Source organism: Varanus komodoensis, unplaced genomic scaffold, assembly GCF_004798865.1.
Source record: "Varanus komodoensis strain SLA01 unplaced genomic scaffold, ASM479886v1 scaffold10, whole genome shotgun sequence".
NCBI lineage: Eukaryota > Metazoa > Chordata > Lepidosauria > Squamata > Varanidae > Varanus > Varanus komodoensis.
In genome coordinates this window covers 7,679,513-7,700,199 of record NW_025335269.1, presented here as the reverse complement: position 1 = coordinate 7,700,199, position 20,687 = coordinate 7,679,513, and the positions used below count along the sequence as shown (strand labels likewise).

General features: G+C 44.7%; 1 protein-coding gene across 8 annotated transcripts in view; it reads left to right on the top strand.

The window, feature by feature from the left end:
• ADCY1 (adenylate cyclase 1) overlaps positions 1-20,687 on the top strand; it is a 280,351-nt gene that overhangs the window by 119,527 nt on the left and 140,137 nt on the right. For all 8 annotated transcript variants that reach the window (XR_006416963.1, XR_006416966.1, XR_006416967.1 and 5 more), the window contains exon 4: positions 10,301-10,412. Coding sequence is in view for 4 of the 8 variants with exons in the window: in XM_044453723.1 (XP_044309658.1) it covers positions 10,301-10,412 (112 nt within the window). In the remaining 4 variants the exon portion in view is untranslated. The remainder of the gene's footprint in view (positions 1-10,300; positions 10,413-20,687) is intronic.

Genomic DNA, 20,687 nt, shown 5'->3' with positions numbered 1-20,687 from the left:
GTACCTACAAGCCATCTATGTAATGATGTGTGTCATGAGTACTCTCCTTGTTTGGATATGGTGTGTCTCTAAATTTCTCACTATTTTCTTCTCTTTCTCTAGTATGTAACACTGCCACCAGGAATTTAATTCTAATCTCATTAAGAGTACTGTGTCCAATCTATAAGGTTGCTTTGTTGGACTATGCGGTCCTGAGGATAAGACACTGATTTTCAAAAATTCTATGACTGAGTTAATAAACAAAACAAAACTTTATTTGTACAAGAGAAATATTAATTTTAAGATATTCTGCAATTTATTGGAGAATAAAACCGTATATTAACTTCTGACTGAGGTATCCCTCTCCCTTCACAAACACTCCTTACTTGCAGATCCTCCTTACTCTCCTGATATACTTTGATCAGTCTTTATTTATCTCAGTTTAATCTTTCCTTCTGCACTCAAGTGTCTATTAGCTTCTATGTTTCACACCCTTATACTTGACAATATTAGGTTTTGATTCTACATAGTCACTTATATGTCCTCCAAGTATTTTATTTCATTCTCTTTGCCCTTTGTTGTTGTTGTTAGTCGCGAGGTCGTGTCTGACCCATCGCAACGCCATGGACGACATTCCTCCAGGCCTGCCTGTCATCCACCATCTCCTGGAGTCCACCCAAGCTCAGACCAACTGCTTCAGTGACTCCATCCAGCCACCTCATCCTCTGCCATCCCCTTCTTCTTTTGCCATCTATTGTTCCCAGCATTAGACTCTTCTCCAGGGAGTCCTTCCTTCTCATTAGGTGGCCAAAGTATTGAGTTTCATCTTCAGTATCTGGCCTTCTAAAGAGCAGTCAGGGTTGATCTCCTCTAGAACTGACCGGTTTGATCACCTTGCGGTCCAGGGAACTCACAGGAGTCTCCTCCAGTACCACAATTCAAAGGCCTCAATCCTTTTGCGCTCAGTCTTCCTTATGGTCCAGCTTTCACAGCCATACATTGCAACTGGGAAAACCATAGCCTTGACTATACGCGCTTTTGTAGGCAGGGTGATTTCTCTGCTTTTTAGTCTGCTGTCTAGATTTGCCATAGTTTCCTCCTCAGGAGCAAATGTCTTTTAATTTCTTGGCTGCAGTCCAAGATGATCTTGGAGCCCAGGAAAATAAAATCTGTCACTACCTCCATTTCTTCCCCATCTATTTGCCAGGAAGTGAGAGGACAGGATGCCATGACCTTAGTCTGCTTAATGTTGAGTTTCAAGCGAAGTTTTGCGCTCTCCTCCTTCACCCGCATCAAGAGGCTCTTTAGTTCCTCTTCACATTCTGCCATGAGAGTGGTATCATCTGCCTACCTGAGGTTGTTGATATTTCTCCCAGCAATCTTAATTCCAACTGGTGATTCATCTAGCCCCACCTTTCTCATGATGTGCTCTGAATAAAATTTAAATAGGCAGGGCGACAGTATACAGCCTTGCCGAACTCCTTTCTCAATTTTGAGCCAATCAGTGGTTCCGTGTCCAGTTCTCACTGTTGCTTCTTGACCTGTATATAGGTTTCTCAAGAGACAAATAAGATGGTCTGGTACGCCCATCTCTTTAAGAACTTGCCCCAGTTTGTTGTGACCCACACAATCAAAGGCTTTAGCATAGTCAATGAAGCAGAAGTAGATGTTTTTCTGGAACTCCCTAGCTTTCTCCATGATCCAGCGTATGTTAGCAATTTGAACTATAGTTTTTCTCCCTCTTCAAAATCCTGCCTGTACTTCTGGTAGTTCTCGGTCCACATACTGCTGGAGCCTAGCTTGTAGAATTTTGAGCATACCTTTGCTAGCATGTGGAATGAGTGCAATGGTTTGGTAGTTTGAACATTCTTTGGCATTGCCCTTCTTTGGGATCGGAATGTAAACTGACCTTTTTCAATCCTGTGGCCACTGTTGGGTTTTCCAAATTTGCTAGCATATTGAGTGTAGCACTTTTACTGCATCATCTTTTAGGATTTTGAATAGCTCAACTGGAATATTGTCACCTCCACTAGCTTTGTTGTTGCTCAGACTTCCTAAGGCCCGTTTGAATTCACATTCCAGGATGTCTGGCTCAAGGTCAGTGACCACCCCATTGTGGTTATCATGGACGTTAAGCTCTTTCTTGTATAGTTCTTCTGTGTAATCTTGCCACCTCTTCTTAATCTCTTCTGCCTCTGTTAGGTCCCTGCCATTTTGGTCCTTTATCATACCCATCTTTGCATGAAATGTTCCCTTCATATCTCCAGTTTTCTTGAAGAGATCTCTGGTCCTCCCCATTCTATTGTTTTCTTCTGGAATTCTGCATTCAATTGTTTGTATTTTTCTCTTTCTCCCTTGCCTTTTGCTTCCCTTCTTTCCTCAGCTGTTTGTAAAGCTTCCTCAGACAGCCATTTTGCTTTCCTGCATTTCTTTTTCTTTGGGATGGTTTTAGTTGCTGCCTCTTGTACAGTGTTGCAAACCTCCATCCATAGTTCTTCAGGCACACTGTCTATCAGATCTAATTCCTTAAATCTATTTGTCACCTCTACTGTATATTCATCAGGGATATGATTTAGGTCATACCTGAGTGGCCTGGTGCTTTTCCCTACTTTCTTCAAATTAAGCCTAAATTCTGCGACAAGAAGCTCATGATCTGAGCCACAGTCAGCTCCTGGTCTAGTTTTTACTGACTGGATAGAGCTTCTCCATCTTTGGCTGCAGAACACATAGTCAATCTGATTTTTGTGTTGACTGTCTGGTGATGTCCATGTGTAGAGTCGTCTCTTGGGCTGTTGGAAAAGAGTGTTTACTATGACCATTGTATTCTCTTGACAAAATTCTATCAGTCTGTGCCCTGCTTCATGTTGTACTCTAAGGCCAAACTTGCCTGTAATTCCAGTTATCTTTTGGCTTCCTACTTTAGCATTCCAATCCCCTATGATGATAAGGACATCATTTTTGGAGTTAATTCTAGAAGGTGTTTTAGGCCTTCATAGAACCGGTCAACTTCAGCCTCTTCAGCACCAGTGGTTGGGGCATAGACTTGGACTATTGTGATGTTGAATGGTTTTCCTTGGATTCGAACTGAGATCATTCTGTCATTTTGGAGATTGTATCCCAGTACTGCTTTTCCTACTGTTTTATTGACTATAAAGGCTACTCCATTTCTTCTGAGGGATTCTTGCCTGCAGTAGTATACCTGATGGTCATCTGAATTAAATTCACCCATTCCTGTCCATTTTAGTTCACTGATTCCTAAGATGTCGATGTTCAGTCTTGTCATCTCTTGTTTGACCACATCCAGCTTGCCTTGATTCATGAATATTACATTCCAGGTTCCTATGGAGTATAAATCTTTGCAGCATCTTACTCTCCTTTCACCACCAGATACATCAGCAACTGAGTGTCCTTTTGGCTTTGACCCAGTCACTTCCTTCTTTCTGGCACTACTAGTACTAGCCCTTTACTCTTCCCCAGTAGCATATTGGACACCTTCCGACCTGAGGGGCTCATCTTCTGGTGTCATATCCTTTTTCCTTTTGGTACTGTCCATAGGGTTTTCTTGGCAAAGATACTGGAGTGGGTTGCCATTTCCTTCTCCAGTGGATCTGGATTGTCAATATACTTGACACTATTAAGTTTTGATTCTACATAGTCACTTGTATGTCCTCCAAGTATTTTATTTCATTCCCTTTGCCCTTATGAATCCCAAATGCCTCCCCACTGTACTATCTAGAATTCTAATGAGAGGGCTACCTCTGCAGATTCTGTAGACTCCTGATTCCAACTCGGACCATTAACTGCTGACAGAGTGATAATTTCTTGCCTTCTCCCTCCCCTCTCTCCTCACACAAATCTAAGCTGTGACATACACCCTCACTCACTCATTCCCTTTTATCTCCCCCCTTCGGAAACTTACCAACATTTAAAGGAACATGCTCAAACAATTTTATATCATTATACTGTGTTTATATTGATGTTTTTGTGTTGTTTGGGAGACTCATTTTGGTGTTATGCTGATTAGTATGTAAGGGACACATGCTACTGTAACATGAAGCAGGGATTTGCTGGACTGTGACTCAGTTAAGATAATCTTTTGTATTTTGTTTAGAAAGTGTTCTGTGTAAGACTGACACCAAACATTACAGTCTGGTCTTCCTGTGTCATGCAAACCTGCCTACTCACTTAGGTACAACTACAGTCATAAAAAATCACATGAGGAAATACATTGTTTCCACAGGGAAATGTAAGAAGTGTAAAGAAACAGACTTGTAAAAAGTGTTGAGCAGACAGTGTTTAGAAAGAAAGCATTTCATTTTAATTGATCTATTCATGCTTGTTCCCCAGACTTTAAAAACCAACATCCTTGGTATCTCCGTATAAGTTACACAGTTGGGTTTTAAACAGAGGCAATAACATTGAACAAATAATCAATTACACAAAATTGTATCTTGATAGTTGAGAGGATAAACCTAGAAAGATGAACTTTATTAACCTCTCTGCAGGGCTTTTTTGCTTAAGCTGATAAGATACTGGGTTCATTGTACATATGTTAAGATTTTTTTAATCTCTGATTTCTTCCATCAGGGAGCTTTTGTTTAGCAAAACAAAGAGAGCTGAGATCTCATAGAGCTAGAACTACATGCTGTTAATGGTCTCTAGCAATGTTTGCTCTGGCCTGCTTCTTCTCTGCAGCACATAGTCACCTGGGAGAGATTTGTAGTATAGCGGTATTTGGGGGTGGGGGAGAAAGACACATGCTTAACCCTTTTTTTGCTTGCTTTACCCCTGACATTTCCTCCTATTAGTTTCCCCTAAACTTTAGGGTTCCAGACATGTGTTTTCAAGATAAACATGCATTTGGAACACCAGTAGGACAAAAGAGTCCAGAGGCTGGATCAGATAACAGTGGTGTCAGGCAGGGAAAAGGTTAAGCAGCCTTCCAGTAGCATTTCTGTGCTGCAGGTCACGCCTTCCTTTGCGTGCTTGCGGAAGCTAATATTGCACATTCTAATATGTAACTTGGCCCTTAATCAGCAAGCCCAACTTTCCTTTCTGCAAGTGTCCTACATTCCTATCTCTGTGGGAAAGACTGCTGTTCAGCAGTATAGGGTACCCATTGTGTTGACACAGGCTTCTATCAGGTGTTAGGGCCTTGAGTAAAACCACTGAGATCTTGCTGTTTAATTAAGGCAGCTGTGGCTCATTTGTCCCTCAGGGATGTGAAATGAGAATAGGCCTATGGGGGAGAGGAACCAATGAAGAACAGTTAGGTATCTGTGTCTGTGAGAAAGAGTGGTCTACATTCAAAGAGATAATGGAGGCAGAGGTGTGTTGTTACTGGGGAAAATAGGCAAGCATACCAAAATGCAAGGAGGCAGACATTTTAACACTTTTACTCTTTTGAATTGCAAACCTTTAGTGAAATTTTGAAGCCTAATTTTCAAAGTTCTCTTTTTATGCAAAACCTCTTAGCTTTAGAAGTGATCAGGATAGCAGGAGATCAAGGAGTTTGATCTAGCTGTGTTTAAACTGTGCTTGACTTTTAGGGGGTCCTGCCCATCCCACAACTGTTTGTCAGAAGATGCAAAAGTTAAGTTCAAATTCCCCCTAACTCCCTTCAACATTTTGACTATGTTCTCTGAGTTTGGCCTTGTGGGTGGATAATGCCTACCCAAAATTCAAAGGCAATATCTTTAAGCCTCAACTATTTCTTTAGCCCAGGTAAACTTTCAAATTGGAGAATAAATCTTGGCTTCCTTACCCCCGAAAGCTATCCTTACTAGTACAATTACAAGTTTGCACATCCTTTTCTTTTCCTGAATTACAGAATAGTAGAGTTGCTGGAGAGCCCACAACTTTCCTAGATGATTAGTTCCATTGTTTTACTGCTCTAACAGTCAGGAAGTACTTTCTGATGATTGATCTTGAGCCCATTATTCTGTGTCTTGCACTCTGGGATGAACAGGAAGAGATCTGGCTTCTTTCTTTATGGAAACCTTTCAAGTACTTGAAGATAGTCAATACCCTACAGGGCTTTGTTTCCAGTCCCCAGATCATCCTTGTTGCCCTTCTCTGAAGACTTTGCAGCCTTGCATCCTTCCTAAACAGTGGTTCCCAGTAATCCACAGTATTCCAGATGAGACCTAACCAGTGCCAAGTAGAAGGGAACTACTACTTCATATGATTTGGAAATGATGATGTTACATCATACAGCCCAAACCAGCCGCTTCTGGTGATCCATGTGGGGACAAATGACATAGCCAGGCAGGGTGTGGTCAGGATCACCAGGGACTTTGAGGCCTTGGAGAAGAAACTCAGGGACCTAAAGGCCCAAGTAGCCTTCTTATCTATCTTACCAGTCCGGGAATTTGGTCCAGGCAGGGATAGGAGGGTTGCCGAGGTGAACAACTAGCTTAGGGTGTGGTGCCAGAAGGAACACTTCGGGTTCCTCGACCATGACACCTGGTTTCTTGCCAACTTCTGGCAAGGGATGGGTTGCACCTCATGAGGATGGGGAAAAGGTCCTTTGGAGATGCTCTAACGAGCTTTGTCCAGAAGACTTTAAACCGGGGGGGTGGGTTCAGGCCCCCCAGAAACTTGTCTGCACTGGACAAGTGTGGGGAGAGGATCAGAGCTCTTGGACCAGGGTTTTAGAGGTACTGCAGGGACTGACCAGACTCCTGTGAAGAGAGGGCCAGTATCAGGGAAGATGGGAGGAAGGAGGAGGCTGGGGACTCCAAAGAAAGGAAGCTGCAGGAAAGGAGTTGAGGTGCATGTACACCAATGCTTGGAGCATGGGTAATAAGCAGGAAGAGCTTGACACTCTCCTGGGAATAGGAGGGTATGACCTGGTGGGGATCACGGAAACTTGGTGGGATGAAAGGCAAGTCTGGAATGTAAACATAGAGGGGTATCACCTGTTTAGAAAGGACAGGAAGGGGAAAAGGGGTGGGGGTGTACCTTTATATGTCAGAGAAGGGATAGGATGCAATGAGATAGAATGCAGCACAGATGGGGATTTGGTAGAGGCAGTCCGGGTAAAACTAAGGGGTTTTGACAGGGAAAGGGACCTGCCAGTGGGTGTATGTTATCACCCTCCAGGTGAACTTGAGACCCTGGATGATGTCCTGACAGATCAGATTCTAAGGTTATCTCAGGAGAGGAACACAGTAATTATGGGATATTTCAGTCTCCCGGATATTAGTTGGGAGACTCACTCGGCAATGACAGCCAGGTCACGTTGCTTCCTAGAAGCTATAGTGGGAGGATTTTTCACACAGAGGGTTCAAGAGGCGATGGGGGGCAGGGGGAACATCCTTGACTTGGTCCTGACCAACAGGAAGGAGCTGATAGATGAGGTAGAGATTAGGGGAGCTCTGGATGCGAGTGATCACTCCATCCTTTGCTTCGAGATCAGGGGAATGGGGATGTGCAGCAGGTCGAGCACTAGAAGCTGGGACTTCAACTGAAGGACAGACTGGGGAGAGTCTCCTGGGATAGATTACTGGAAGGCAAGGGAGCTGAGGAGGGGTGAATAGCACTCAAAAGGGAGGTTTTGGAGGCACAAGCCTTGACGATACCTCTAGTTAACAAGGCGGGGAGGCGAAGAGGAGTGCTGCCATGGATGTGAAAGGAGGTGGTTAGAGGGATTAGATGCAAGAGAAACCTCCGTAGGAAATGGGTACTGGGGGAAATAGACAAAAGGGTATACGGGGAGGAGGAGGTCCATTGCAGGAGGATTCTTTGCAAGGCTAAGGCTATTTACGAGCTGAGACTTGCAAAGAATATCAAGAGCAGCAAGAAGGACTTCTTTCAGCATGTAAATAGGAAGAGGAAGGGGAGACAAGTAGTGGGATCACTAAATAAGGAAGAAGGAGATCCAGTGACTGATACGAGGGAAGAGGCACAGATGCTAAATGACTGTTTTGCCTCTGTGTTCTCCCCAAAGCAGGACGGGGGAGATCCACATGGGAGATTAGATGAGGCCAGGGACTTAGGGCCACAGACTAGAGTCACCCCCCCTAGAAGTCAAGGGGCTCCTCAGGGCACTGACATTGCAAAGGTGCCAGGCCCTGACAGGTTGCACCTGGGAGTACTTAGAGGGTTGGCCGGGGTTTTCGCATGCACACTGGCCTCCATTTTTGAAGCCTCGTGGAGAACAGGTGAAGTTACAGAGGACTGCAGGGTGGCGTAAGTCGTCCCGAATTACAAAAAGGGTAGTAGAAGGGACATGGGGAATTACGGACCAGTTAGCCTGGCGTCCATTGTAGGAAAAACAATGGAAAGGCTCATAATAGCGAGAGATCTAGTGATGCTAGATAGGAAAGGGAGGCTGGCGGCCACACAACACGGCTTCTGCAATAACAGGTCCTGCCAGACAAACCTTGTGGAATTCTATGACAAGGTTTCAAGGTGGCTAGATGGAGGGGATGCAGTGGGTGTGGTTTACCTGGATTTCAGCAAGATCTTTGCCAAAGTGCCCCATGATATCCTGGTTGAGATACTGAGGAGTTTTAGGATAGACCAGTGCACTTTCTGATGGATTAGGGCATGGTTGACTGACCAAAAGCAGAGGGTAACCATCAGTGGGGAGTCATTGGGATGGTGGCCAGTGACAAACTGGGCTGGTGGGATGGGATGTCTTGAGGCCGATCCTGTTTAATCTTTTCATCAGTGACATGGAAGAGGGGTGAACAGTCTGCTGATAAAATTTGCAGATGATACTAAAACTGGGGCAGTGACCACAACTGAGGAGCAGGTAGTCCAGATCCAAAAGGATCTGGACAGACTATGGAAGTGGGCAGGAGACAACAGGATGACATTCAATGTGGATAAATGCAAGGTCTTGCACTTGGGGCATAGGAATGGGTGTTGTAAGTACATGTTAGGGGACAAGAGGCTGGAGAGCAGCACTTGGGAAAGGGACCTCGGGGTGCTGGTTGACTGCAGGCTAAAAGTGGGTCAGCAGTGTGGTGCGGTGGTCAAGAGGGCAAACGCCACCCTTGGTTGCATAGCCAGAAGTGTGGCTTCTAGATCAAGAGAGGTATTACTACCATTCTATACAACTCTGGTGCGCCCACAACTGGAGTATTGTGTTCAGTTTTGGACCCCTCATTACAGGCAGGATGTAGCCAGGTTAAAGTCAGTGCAGTGTAGGGCCACAAGATTGGTGGCCGGTTTGTAGGGGAAGCCATATGAGGCGAGACTGAGGGAACTGGGTCTCTTCAGCCTGGAGAAGAGGAATCTCAGAGGGGATCTGTTGGTGAAACACAGGTATGTGAGGGGTGTCACACAGAGGTGGGTAGAGACCTGTTCTCCCCTGCAGAGGAGGGCAGGACATGCTGCAACGGAGCAAAGCTCAAGGAACCGAGGTTCAATTTATATGTCAGAAAGTAATTCCTGAGAGTTAGGACCCCAAGGGTATGGAATGGGCTTCCATGGGAAATGGTTGAGGCCCCGTCGGGGATGGTGTTCAAAGATAGGCTAGACATGCACATGATGGGCATGTCATGAGTGGAGCCGGCTGGAGCCAGGGATCAGACTAGATGGCCCAGGAGGCCCCTTCTGACTCTTTTTCTATGTTTCTAGTTAGTTCACTAATCAGGATATCATGGGGTGCTTTATCAAACTTTTTGGTGAAGTCAAGATATATGTCCACAGCATTCCTACAATCCATCAAGGAGGTTACCCAATCAAAAAAAAGAAAAGAAATGTGTCAGGAGCAGAAAGCATTCCTTTTTGCACAATCTGCCCCCCCCCCCCCACTCACCCAAATAAGGCTAGTGAAAGCAGCTGCAGCCACTTGGCCCATCAGTTTTGTTGCTTTATGCTGCTGCCTCTGATCACTGCCATAAGTGTACTAGACTGTGTGGTGTCAGCCTCACTGTGTCCTCAGGAGCCCATAAGTTCTGGTACTGTCATGCTGGGTTTTTACACTCTCCTGGCAGAGGCTCTGTGGGAGCAAAGAGGGGGTAGCATGTGTGAGGGTTTATGGGAAAGTAGAATTTAGGGAGGGATAAGAGAATATGTTCTAGCCCAGGATAAGGTCAGACATATGGCTGTCACACAGTATGCTAAATACAACCACATCAATGATAGCCATTTTCAGCAACCTAGGCTGTTATCAAGCTCTACCATATTCCCAGAACTTTCATAGGTCTACTCCCAGGTAAATGAGTAAAGACTACTAATTAAGTAAAGCGTGTTGCATTCATGCCCATCCTTCAATTTCACCAATGTTTCCATAAAGAAATATGTTAAATTAAGATGACCTGTTAATCTCTGGTAAAGTATCCTACATCCTTCTTTCTTTTTGCAGTATATTGTTTGCAGACATCGTGGGATTTACCAGCCTGGCATCACAATGTACTGCTCAAGAATTGGTGAAACTTCTAAATGAACTCTTTGGGAAGTTTGATGAATTAGCTACAGTAAGCATGCCTTTTTCCTTTTCAATATAATTTGAATTGATTTGTGAATTATGTCTAGTGTCTTTGTCAGTGGGAGGAATTGTACCTAGTTTAGACATGAAACAGACTGATTGCCAATCTTGTTCCCATTATAAGGTCCATAAATCATCACACATTCCTAAAGTTTGTGTTAGTGGATTTATAATACTGGGTTTAAGCAATCCATTGGAGCTGTAAAATGTAAATGGTAAGAAAAAGAAACCAAACCTGGCATTTTGAGAATGATTCATCACCAGTTGTATCAACATCATTAGCTTCAGAAGGAGATATTGACAAAATGCAATAACAATTAAAAACTAGTTGTGTATCATGCATAGAAATACAAATGTTGAACTCATAGTATAGGGTTAGGGTTAGGTTATAACCAAACATAAACATTCCTGATACCGAGCATTCAGTTCATCTTGAGTCTCTTGAGTGGGTACTTATTTTGCTCATTTGCTTCTTTTGCTTCTTTTTTATTTAAAACTTATTTTAAGTGTTAATTTATTGTGTAGGATTTTAAAATTTTTAAGCCGAGATGCACCGGGTTTTAATATTTTTAGTGTATAACTTTGTTTTTGTATAATTTTGTATATCTTTGTTTTTGTTGCAAACCGCCCTGAGGCTTTGTTGCGATGGGGGCAGCATAAAAATGTTTTAAACAAGTAAGTAAGTAAGTAAGAGTGATGTTCAACCTGTTCTGAAAGGGATTGCACTTCCCTTGAAGAATCAGAATGTAGTTCAGGGTATTCTTAGATCCAGCATACACATTGGAGGTATAAGGGACCACAGTGGCATGTAACACCCTTTATCAACTTAGAAGGAGATAGCAACTATGATCTTGAACAGAGAAGAGACAGTGTAGCTACAGTTATGCAGGCTTTTATAACCTCCTGTTTAGATTAGTGAAATGCTTTGTATAGCAGGTAGCCTTTTAAAATGGTTTGGAAAATAGGGCAATGAGACAGGAATAGGCAGATATGATCATATCATGCCAGTGCTTTATGCTCTATGCTAGCAGCTAGTCCATTTCTAGGCCAAATTTAAAGGGTTGGCATTTGCCTCCAGATTCCCAACCCACTTGGGGCCAGGCTAGCTGAAGGATTTTTCCTTGTGAAAAATCCTCCCCAAACCCTACAATTATCCTCCTCTTGGTTCCCCTACAAATGAGGTATTGTGTGTGCCTACTAAGGAGAGGGTGGTAACATCTCAGTTGTGGAATGTTTTTTGCAGGAAGACCTGTATTATAGCTATTTTGGTGACAGGTTAAGACATTTTTATTTTTACTCTGGCTTCATAGAGACCTCCTGACGTGTGAATTTTAGAAATTGTGTTGATTTTTTTTTTAGATCTTTGCATTGCTGTGTTTTTTAAAATCTTGTTTAATACTTTATTTTATTCTGTTTTAAACTTAAAGTGTTTATATCTGTTTTGCTATAATATTGTATTTTATGGTTTTAAGCTTGGCCTTGTAAACTTTGTGGAGAGCTTTGATTGATAAGAATAATGGAAATGTCACTGCAGCAGAGCTTCTAAGGACAATGAGTTCTGTGGAAGAGCTTCTCTAAGAAATCTCTCAGTGGGGGACCAGACTCAAACGTTCATTCTAGGAACACCAAAAATACAATAACTTGAGGCACAGCCAGTTTGACATAAAACAAAGGATTCAGTGGCTTAGTTCCTAGAAAGAACAAGCATTTTGCAACTGGATGCTTGGTTGAATTGAGTCTGACTAATCAAGTTTGACAAAGTTAGACTTCCATGAGACAAGTAGACAGAGGTTCACAAAACTAAAAGGAACATAAAAACACAAGAAAAGCCATGCTGGATCAGACCAAAAGTCCATCTAGCCCAGCATTCTGTACACATGGCAGCAATCATTTGCTATAGGATCATCCAAGCAGAATGGGTACAAGACCTTCTTCGTCGTGGCCTCTGTCCATCACACATATGGGTGCTGTGCCTGTGCAGTGTCTCTGGCCAGAAAGATTCGAAAGCTTAACGGTTTTGACGGGAACTCCACACCCCTCCCCCCCATGGTATAAAAGGGCAGAGTGCCCGCTATTTCCTCAGTCTTCTTGCGACCGTTTGCTGTGCCTTGAGCTTTTCGTCTCTCAGTTTGTATACGTTTATTCAAGTCTTTCCCTCCCTGTTAGAAGTTTTCTTCTCAATTTCCCCCTTTTCCCTGTTCAAAAAAAAATTACTCCTCTTTCTATCTACTTTGCTATCATCTTGTTCTTCCTTGATGGCGCAGTGTGCGGCTTTTCCGCAAGTGCTCTCAGTGTAGGTCCAAAATGTCCCCATTGCCAGGCCTTTACCAAGCAGGTGAGGAAAAATTGAGAGAATCGCCTGCGCAAACTCTTGTTGGACCAAGCCCTGCTCCAATCTGACCAACTGGTGGGCAAATCTGTTTCTCCATCCTCCGCTTCCACCACACCTCGGCCCTGCCCATTGGCTGATGGTGCCAGAGAGTCAACGCTCCTCTTCATCTCCACACAAACAAATGAAGAAGAGGAAGCATAGCGGATCCAACAAGTCCTCAGGCCATAAGAAGCCTAAGAAGGACGAGACCGAGAAGTTCTCCCATGAGCAACGGGACATTCCCTTTTTGGGATCAATCCCCGATGGAGAGATTCGAGACTCTCCTCCAATGGCTCGTTCACTTACTCCACAACCATCACCTGAGCCTTTCCCGAGGGCTGCTGCTCAGCAGGAGTGATATCAGCAGCGCACCTCCGTTTGTCCCTCTGAAGAATGGGTGCAGCCGCCCCATAGGCCGTCTCATCGCGAGCCATGGGATGATTATCTGCCCTACGGTTACTACCCATCGGTGCGCGATTGTACCCTCTCTCCGGTACCGAGAGATGCTCCTTTGATCTCGAGAGCGACTCAGTCCAGGCTTCCTACTTCGCCTATTGATTCTTCTTCTAGTCTCCTGCCCCACTATGATTCGGACTCAGGAGACTCCGAAGTGGCATCATCTTCACCAGACACGGTGAGAGCCAGTGTGGTGTAGTGGTTAAGAGCATGGGACTGGGACTCAGACGATCTGGGTTCCAGTCCCCACTCAGCCATGGAGCCAACTGGGTGACTTTGGGCCAGTCACAGACTTTCAGCCCAACCTACCTCACAGGGTTGTTGTTGTGGGGATAAGATGGAGGAGGAGAATGATGTAAGCTGCCTTGAGCCCTTTGTAGGAAAAAGGCCGGATATAAATCTAAAAAATAAAGAATAAAAATTCTACACATGGTCCCAGCTCACCGGAGCAACCCTACGTAATCTTTGGGAAACTGATGGCAAGGCTTACGTGATCACTTGAGATCGAGGCCCAGCACCGCTTCGATCCCAATACCGACAAATTTTTACAATATTGTCAAAGATGAACAGTTGGCTGCCATCTTTTTGCCACTTATTACCACTCTTTGCCAGGCAATGATGGAACCGTGGAACTATCCAATCAGCCTGAACCCACTTCATGACAATACGAGGCCATGTATCGAGTCTGTAAGCAGGATATTCCATTCCTTCTGCGTAATCCGAGACCAATCTCGATAGTTGTTGGGTCATCCCAAGGACATGAATCGAGGGGACACACTACCCCCCACAAAAAAGAGGGCCGCAAGATTGACATGTTGGCTTGCCAGATCTATGCCGCTACAAGACTTGGCCTCCGCATTTCCAATTATGAGGCCACGCTGGCTCGATACCAATACTTTATTAAGCAGAAAAACCTGGCTAGAATCTTCATTAAAGAGGCTATGCAGGTGGCAGTCCAGCAGCTTTCCACGGCATTACACCATGTCAATTCCGACTCTAGAGCTCTTGTCAGTGCCGTAGCCCTCTGTCGTCATGCCTGGCTCCAGAACTGCAACTTTCCGGATGAGACGTAATGCCAGATTGAAGAGATGCCCTTTGACAGTTCAGGGCTCTTCAACGCACGGACAGATCACAAGATGAAGACTATGCATGAGTTGAGGGTTACAGCTCGCCAGATGGAAGTCCCAAATCAATTGCTCCATAAGTGGTCTTGGTCTCTCCCGTCCTACAGATACCAGCCGTACTCACAGTTTGCGGGCCGTCTGCAGTTCCATCCCCGGCAACAGCGTCGGAAGCAACAACAACAACGCTTCCAACAGAACCGTCGTTGTCCCAACTCCGACAAACGTCAACGTTGACAGGACGAGCAAACCTCTCCTCTCCTCCTCAACCCACCTTCCCCTCTTCCCTTTGGGGATCAGCTGCAAAGTCGACTCCCCATCTGGGAGTCCATCACATCTGATCAGTGGGTTTTTATCCATTGTACAGCATGGATACAGAATTGAGTTCGATACTGTGCCCCCGCTAGGACTGATTTGATTTATGCCTTACTTATTTCTCGTTGACGAAGTCCAGCAACTTTTTCGTAAAGAAGCGATTCAACAGCTTTCACGCTCCTAGGGGCTCCACGAATTCTACTCAACATATTTCACTATCCATAAGCATGATGGCAGTCTTCATCTGATTCTGGACCTACGTGGCATCAATACGTTCATCAAGACCACAACATTTCAGATGACTACCCTCCCAAATGTCCTTCTGTTGCATAGGAGAGAGGATTGGTTCGCTTCTCTGGACTTGAAAGATGCCTATTTTTCTCATTACCATTCACCCATCTCACAGGCGTCTTCTTCAGTTCACAGTCGGTTCCAACCTATTTGAGTACAACGTCTTGCCATTTGGACTGGCTACTGCCCCCCGGGTTTTTAGGAAATGTATGGCCCTGGTGTGCACGCACCTTCGGCTCCAAGGATTCAAGTATACCCCTACCTGGATGACTGGCTGATCGTCTCCCCGTCTAAGGAAGGCCTTCGGTCAGCACTTCAAACTACTTGTACCCTTTTGGACCAGTTGGGACTATGCATTAACCATGAGAAGTCGTGCCTTGTTCCCTCACAGGTCATCAACCTCATTGCAACCTGTCTCGATTCCACGCTGCCAAGAACTTTTCTCCCACAGAGTCGGCAAGACAATCTATGTTCATCGATCTGTCGAATCCACATGAACACAGCTGTTCCAGCACTCTCGGTGCAGAAACTTCTCGGCCACATGGCCTCTACAGTCGCTACAGTTCCCCACGCCAGGCTACAGATGAGACCACTCCAGTTGTGTGCAATGGACTGTTTCAGCCCCAGCGAGACTCGCCTCACCGTCTGCTCCGCCTTCCGACCTCCGGACGCTATCGTGGTGGACTATGTACCACAATCTGGCCGTAGGCTTCCCATTTCGTCCACCTCACCCGAGCCTGACCCTGTTTACCGATGCTTCCCTTACCTGGTGGGGAGCCCGGTGTGCCGGCCTCCGTACACAGGGCACCTGGGATCACCATGAGTCCGCCAGACACATCAATTACCTCAAACTCCTGGTGGTCTTCAAAGCCCTTCAATCATTCGAGGACACTCTCCAGCAACACGTTGTGCAAGTTGCCTCCGACAACATTGTCGCTGTATTCTATATAAACAAGGTGGGACGAAGTCCACCTCCCTGACCCGCCTGGCAATGCAACTGTGGGACTGGTGCATCCCCAGGGAGATAATCCTCCTCGCGGTTCACCTGGCCAGTACCGACAACGAGGAGACCGACGCCTTCAGCAGGCAGATGTCGACGACTCACGAATGGGAACTGGATTGTCCGACCTGCCACCGCCTCTTTCAGACCTTGGGCCCTCCAGACATATACCTGTTCACCACCCAAATGTACAAGGTGTGTGGGATGTTCTGCTCCCGTGCCGGCATTGGCCCGGGATCGACAGGAGACGCTCTCATGATCCCTTGGTCCTAGCCAAGATCATCTACATTGGTGCAACGGGAATCCTGATCATCCCGGTTGCCCCGTCAACCATTGTTCCCTTCTCTTTTCTGCCTATCCGGCAGCACCTTTCTCTACCTTCCCCTCATACCTCATCTTATAACTCAACAGGATGGAGCTGTTCGTCACCCTGATCTTCCCTCACTCAATCTAACTGCCTGGCTCATTCAATAAACCACAGGGTCCATTCAGTCCAGCAGATTCAGGGACTCTTCCACTTGTCCGTCAGTATTCAGATACAGCTTCCACTTCCTCAATTCCGATAGACTTCGCATTGAATCCGAGCACTCTCAATCCTGATATTCAGTTTATTCTCCAGTCTGCCGAAAGACCTGCAACTTGTCGTGCTTATGAGGCCAAATAGAAATGCTTCATGTTCTTTGCTGAATCCAACAGTTTTACCACTTCTTCGATTTCTTCTCATACCCTTATACATCGATTCCTCAAGGGTTTACAGAACCTTCAACCACCACTTCGTCCAGTTATTCGTACCTGGAGCCTCTCGGTTGTTCTCCAGGCCCTCATCCGAGCTCCTTTTGAGCCCCTGGCAACTACTGACTTATGCGTCTTGTCTTCAAAGACTGCCTTTCTCGTCACGGTGACGTCTGCCAGAAGGGATAGTGAACTCTGCGCACTTAGGATAGATCCTCCTTACCTGAACTTTCATAAGGAGAAAGTCATTCTACACACTGATGCAGCTTCTTACCCAAGGTTGTGTCTCCTTTCCATATTAACCAGGACATTGTCTTACCGGCCTTTTCCCCTACGCCCGCTACACCAATTGAACGGTCGTTGCATTGTCTTGGCGTTCATTGCTGCCTTGCCTTCTACCAGTCTTGCATGGAGTCTTTCCGTAAATCTAACCGCCCCTTTGTTAAATACTCAGACTATGATAAGGGCTCCCCTGTTGGTTCATGGACGCTTTCAAAGTGGATTGTACAGACCATTGAACTAGCGTATCAGCTTGCCAAGCTTGACTTACCTGTCATGCCTAGAGGGCATTCCACGAGGGCAGTAGCTGCCTCCTCTGTTTTTGCCTCTGGCATTCCGATCCAGGACATTACAAGGCTGCCACTTGGACTACTCCTTGCACCTTTGCCAGGCATTACCACCTTGATGTGCATGCCAGACATGATTGCTCCTTTGGTTGAGCGGTCCTTTCTTCTTTCCTTCAGTGATGACACCGCCCATCTCCAGGTCTCGTAAGCTTGCTAGTCACCCATATGTATGATGCACAGAGGCCACGACGAAGAAAGGCAGGTTGCTCACCTGTAACTGTCGTTGTTTGAGTGGCCATCTGTGCATTCACACAACCCACCCGCAGGCCCCTCTCGGTGTCAGTGAATGGTTGCATATGGTACCATTTCCTTCTTGATACCAGTCCTGTTAGTGCTTTCTTTCTATACGGTTCAGCAGGTTTCCTGCAATATCTCTCACTCCCGCAAGGGGGCGAACAATCGGTCTCCTGTAGACTGAGGAAATAGAGGGCTCTCCGCTCTTTTATACCATGGTGGGGGGAGGGGTGCAGAGTTCCCGCCAAAAGCATTAAGCTTTTGAATCTTTCCAGGCAGAGGCACTGCGTAGGCGCAGCACCCATATGTGTGAATGCACAGATGGCAACTCGAAGAATGGCAGTTACAGGTGAGCAACCTGCCTCCTGCCCAAGCTCCTCATCAACTGGAGCAAGAAGACACTTGGAGCAACAGAGACAGTTTCTCAAGCTTTTCTTCTCATTTGTTGCGAAGTCGCATCTGACCCATCGCAACCCCACGGACAACAGTTCTCCAGACCTTCCTGTCCTCCACCATCCCCTAGAGTCTGCTTAAGCTCACACCGATTGCTTCTGTAACTCCATCTAGCCACCTCATCTTCTGCCGTCCCCTTCTTTTGCCATCAGTTGTTCCCAGCATTAGGCTCTTCTCCAGAGAGTCCTTCCTTCTCATTAGGTGGCCAAAGTATTTTATTTTCATTTCCACTCTATAGTTGCTTCTGCCTATCTGAACCACCCTCTGCTATCGGTTTCAATAGAAGAGCAACTATGTGCCTGCAATGCAGCTGTACTGAAAAGAACTGCTCTCAAATTTGACTCCAATGTTGTGAGCTCAAGGTAATACATCTAAGAACTCCTGTATGCATTGGATGGTTTTGCAGTTTGCATTTATGACCTGGCTCATCTTAGTGAACAGTACCATGATTTGTTCTCTGTGTGGGATTTTCAGTTGATGCTTATACGGAATTATTATCCTTAAAATACAGAACTTTACCACTTGCCCTCTGTTTCTGTAATATGGGATGCTGATCCACTATTTTAGCATTCAGTACCGGTTTTTGTGTAATACAAAAAGAAAAAAGAAAAAAAAAAGAAAAGGGATTAAAAAAGCTTTGGTTGCAGCAAAGACAATACTATAATCATGTCTCTTGTACTTTGATGAAAAATGTAATGCTCCTTCACAAGGTTCTCAGTTTGCTGATCACAACACTTACTTGGATATCTTTTATTAGTCCAGAAACATAGACTGTACTGGTTAAATTAGGCATGTGAAAGAATGGGAACAAAATGGAATGAATAATTGGTTGGGAATATTTATGGGCCATGCTGGGTCAGACCAAGGGGCCATCTCGTCTAGCATCCTGTTCACATGGTGGTCAACCATGTGCCTACAGGATCCCACAAGCATGTAATGAGTGCAACAGCACTCTCCTCCTCATGTTCCACGGCAACTGGTGTACACAGGCACATGGCTTTAACACTGGAGGTAGTTTATAGCTATCTGGATTAATAGCCATTGGTAGATTTCTTCATAAATTTATCCAGTACCATCAAAATTGGTGGCCATCATCTTGTAGAAACGAATTCCATAATTTAACTATGCGCTGTGTGAAGAATTACTTCCTTTTATGTGTCCTAAATCTCCCACCAATCAGCTTCATGCAGGGACCTGGGTTCTAATACTATGGGAAAGGGAGAAAGATGTCTCCCTGTCTACCTTCTCTGAACCATGCATTATACTGTATACTTCTATCATGTCTCACCTTAGTTTTTCTCCCCCTAAGCTAAACAGTGTCAGCTGTTGGAACCATTCCTCTTAGTGTAGTTGCTCCAACCCCTGATCACGTTAGTTGCCCTTTTTGCACTTTTTCAAACCTGACAATAGCCTTTTTAGTTGCAGCAACCAGAACTGCACATAATAATCTAAGTGAGTCACGCTATATATAAATTTATATATAACATTGTACAGTATAACATTGACAGATTTATTTTCAGTGCCTTTCCTAATAATGCCTAATAGCAAGTTTGCCGTTTTCACAGTAGCATAATGGGTCAGCTTTTTCTATTGAGCTTTCCACCACTATGATCCTATTAGCTGATATATGAGGTTAAGATTGCTTGCCCAACATGCATTGCTTTAGATTTGCTTATAGTGAAGCTATTTGCCATTTTGATGTTCACTCTCCCAGTCTACAGAGATAATTTTGGAGCTCCCACAGACTTTTCCAATCTAAACCATCCTGATTAGCTTGGTGTCATTAGTAAACTTGGCGGCTTCACTGCTTACTCCTAATTCCAGATCATTTATGAATCAGTTGAAAAGCATTGGTCCCAACATGGATCCCTGTGGGACCCCATTGTTTATAACCCTCTATTGGAAGAAATTACTGTGTATTCATTCTTTAACTAATTACTGATGTATAAGAGGCTCTCCCTTCTTAGTCCATGACTGCTGAGTTTACTCAGTAGTCTTCGGGTAGAGACTTATTATGGCAGAGATAGTGGTGCTGCTATTATTATTATTATTATTATTATTATTGACATTTTCTAAGTGTAGTACAAAGATTAAATGCAAGTATAGTACCTGCCTATGGACTGACAATCCAATAAACAGATATAAAAGGTGAATGGGATGTGGAGGGAACAGGAAAAAAGTAAATTTAGACATTATTTTTTCCTAAAATTACATAATTTTAAATGCAGTGGTAACTGATGAAGATTCTGGGGAAATTATAATATAAAATGGTGATGTGTGCTGTGCATAGCCTCTCCTCAGAAAGGAATGATGGAGTTATTTAGCTATCACTTGGTAAAATAAACATCTCTCTCAATAAATTATTTATGTATATTAGGGACATATTTGCAAACATGCACTGATGGACCTGCACAGCTTCCTTAAGAACCCTAAAAACTGCATTCTCCTTGTGGAAATTAGCTACATCCTCTACAAGACTGGTTCTTAAGATCCAAAATGAGGTTGCATACATGTGCAGATAGTACATTCTATAGGGGAAGAAAGAGACTGAGATGAGGACACAAGGAGAAAATTGGATAATGCAGGTCCCTAATAGTCATTGGAGTAGGAAAAGGAAGGGGATATGGCAGCAGGAAAGGAGTAGTGGGAGCATATTGGAGGGGAA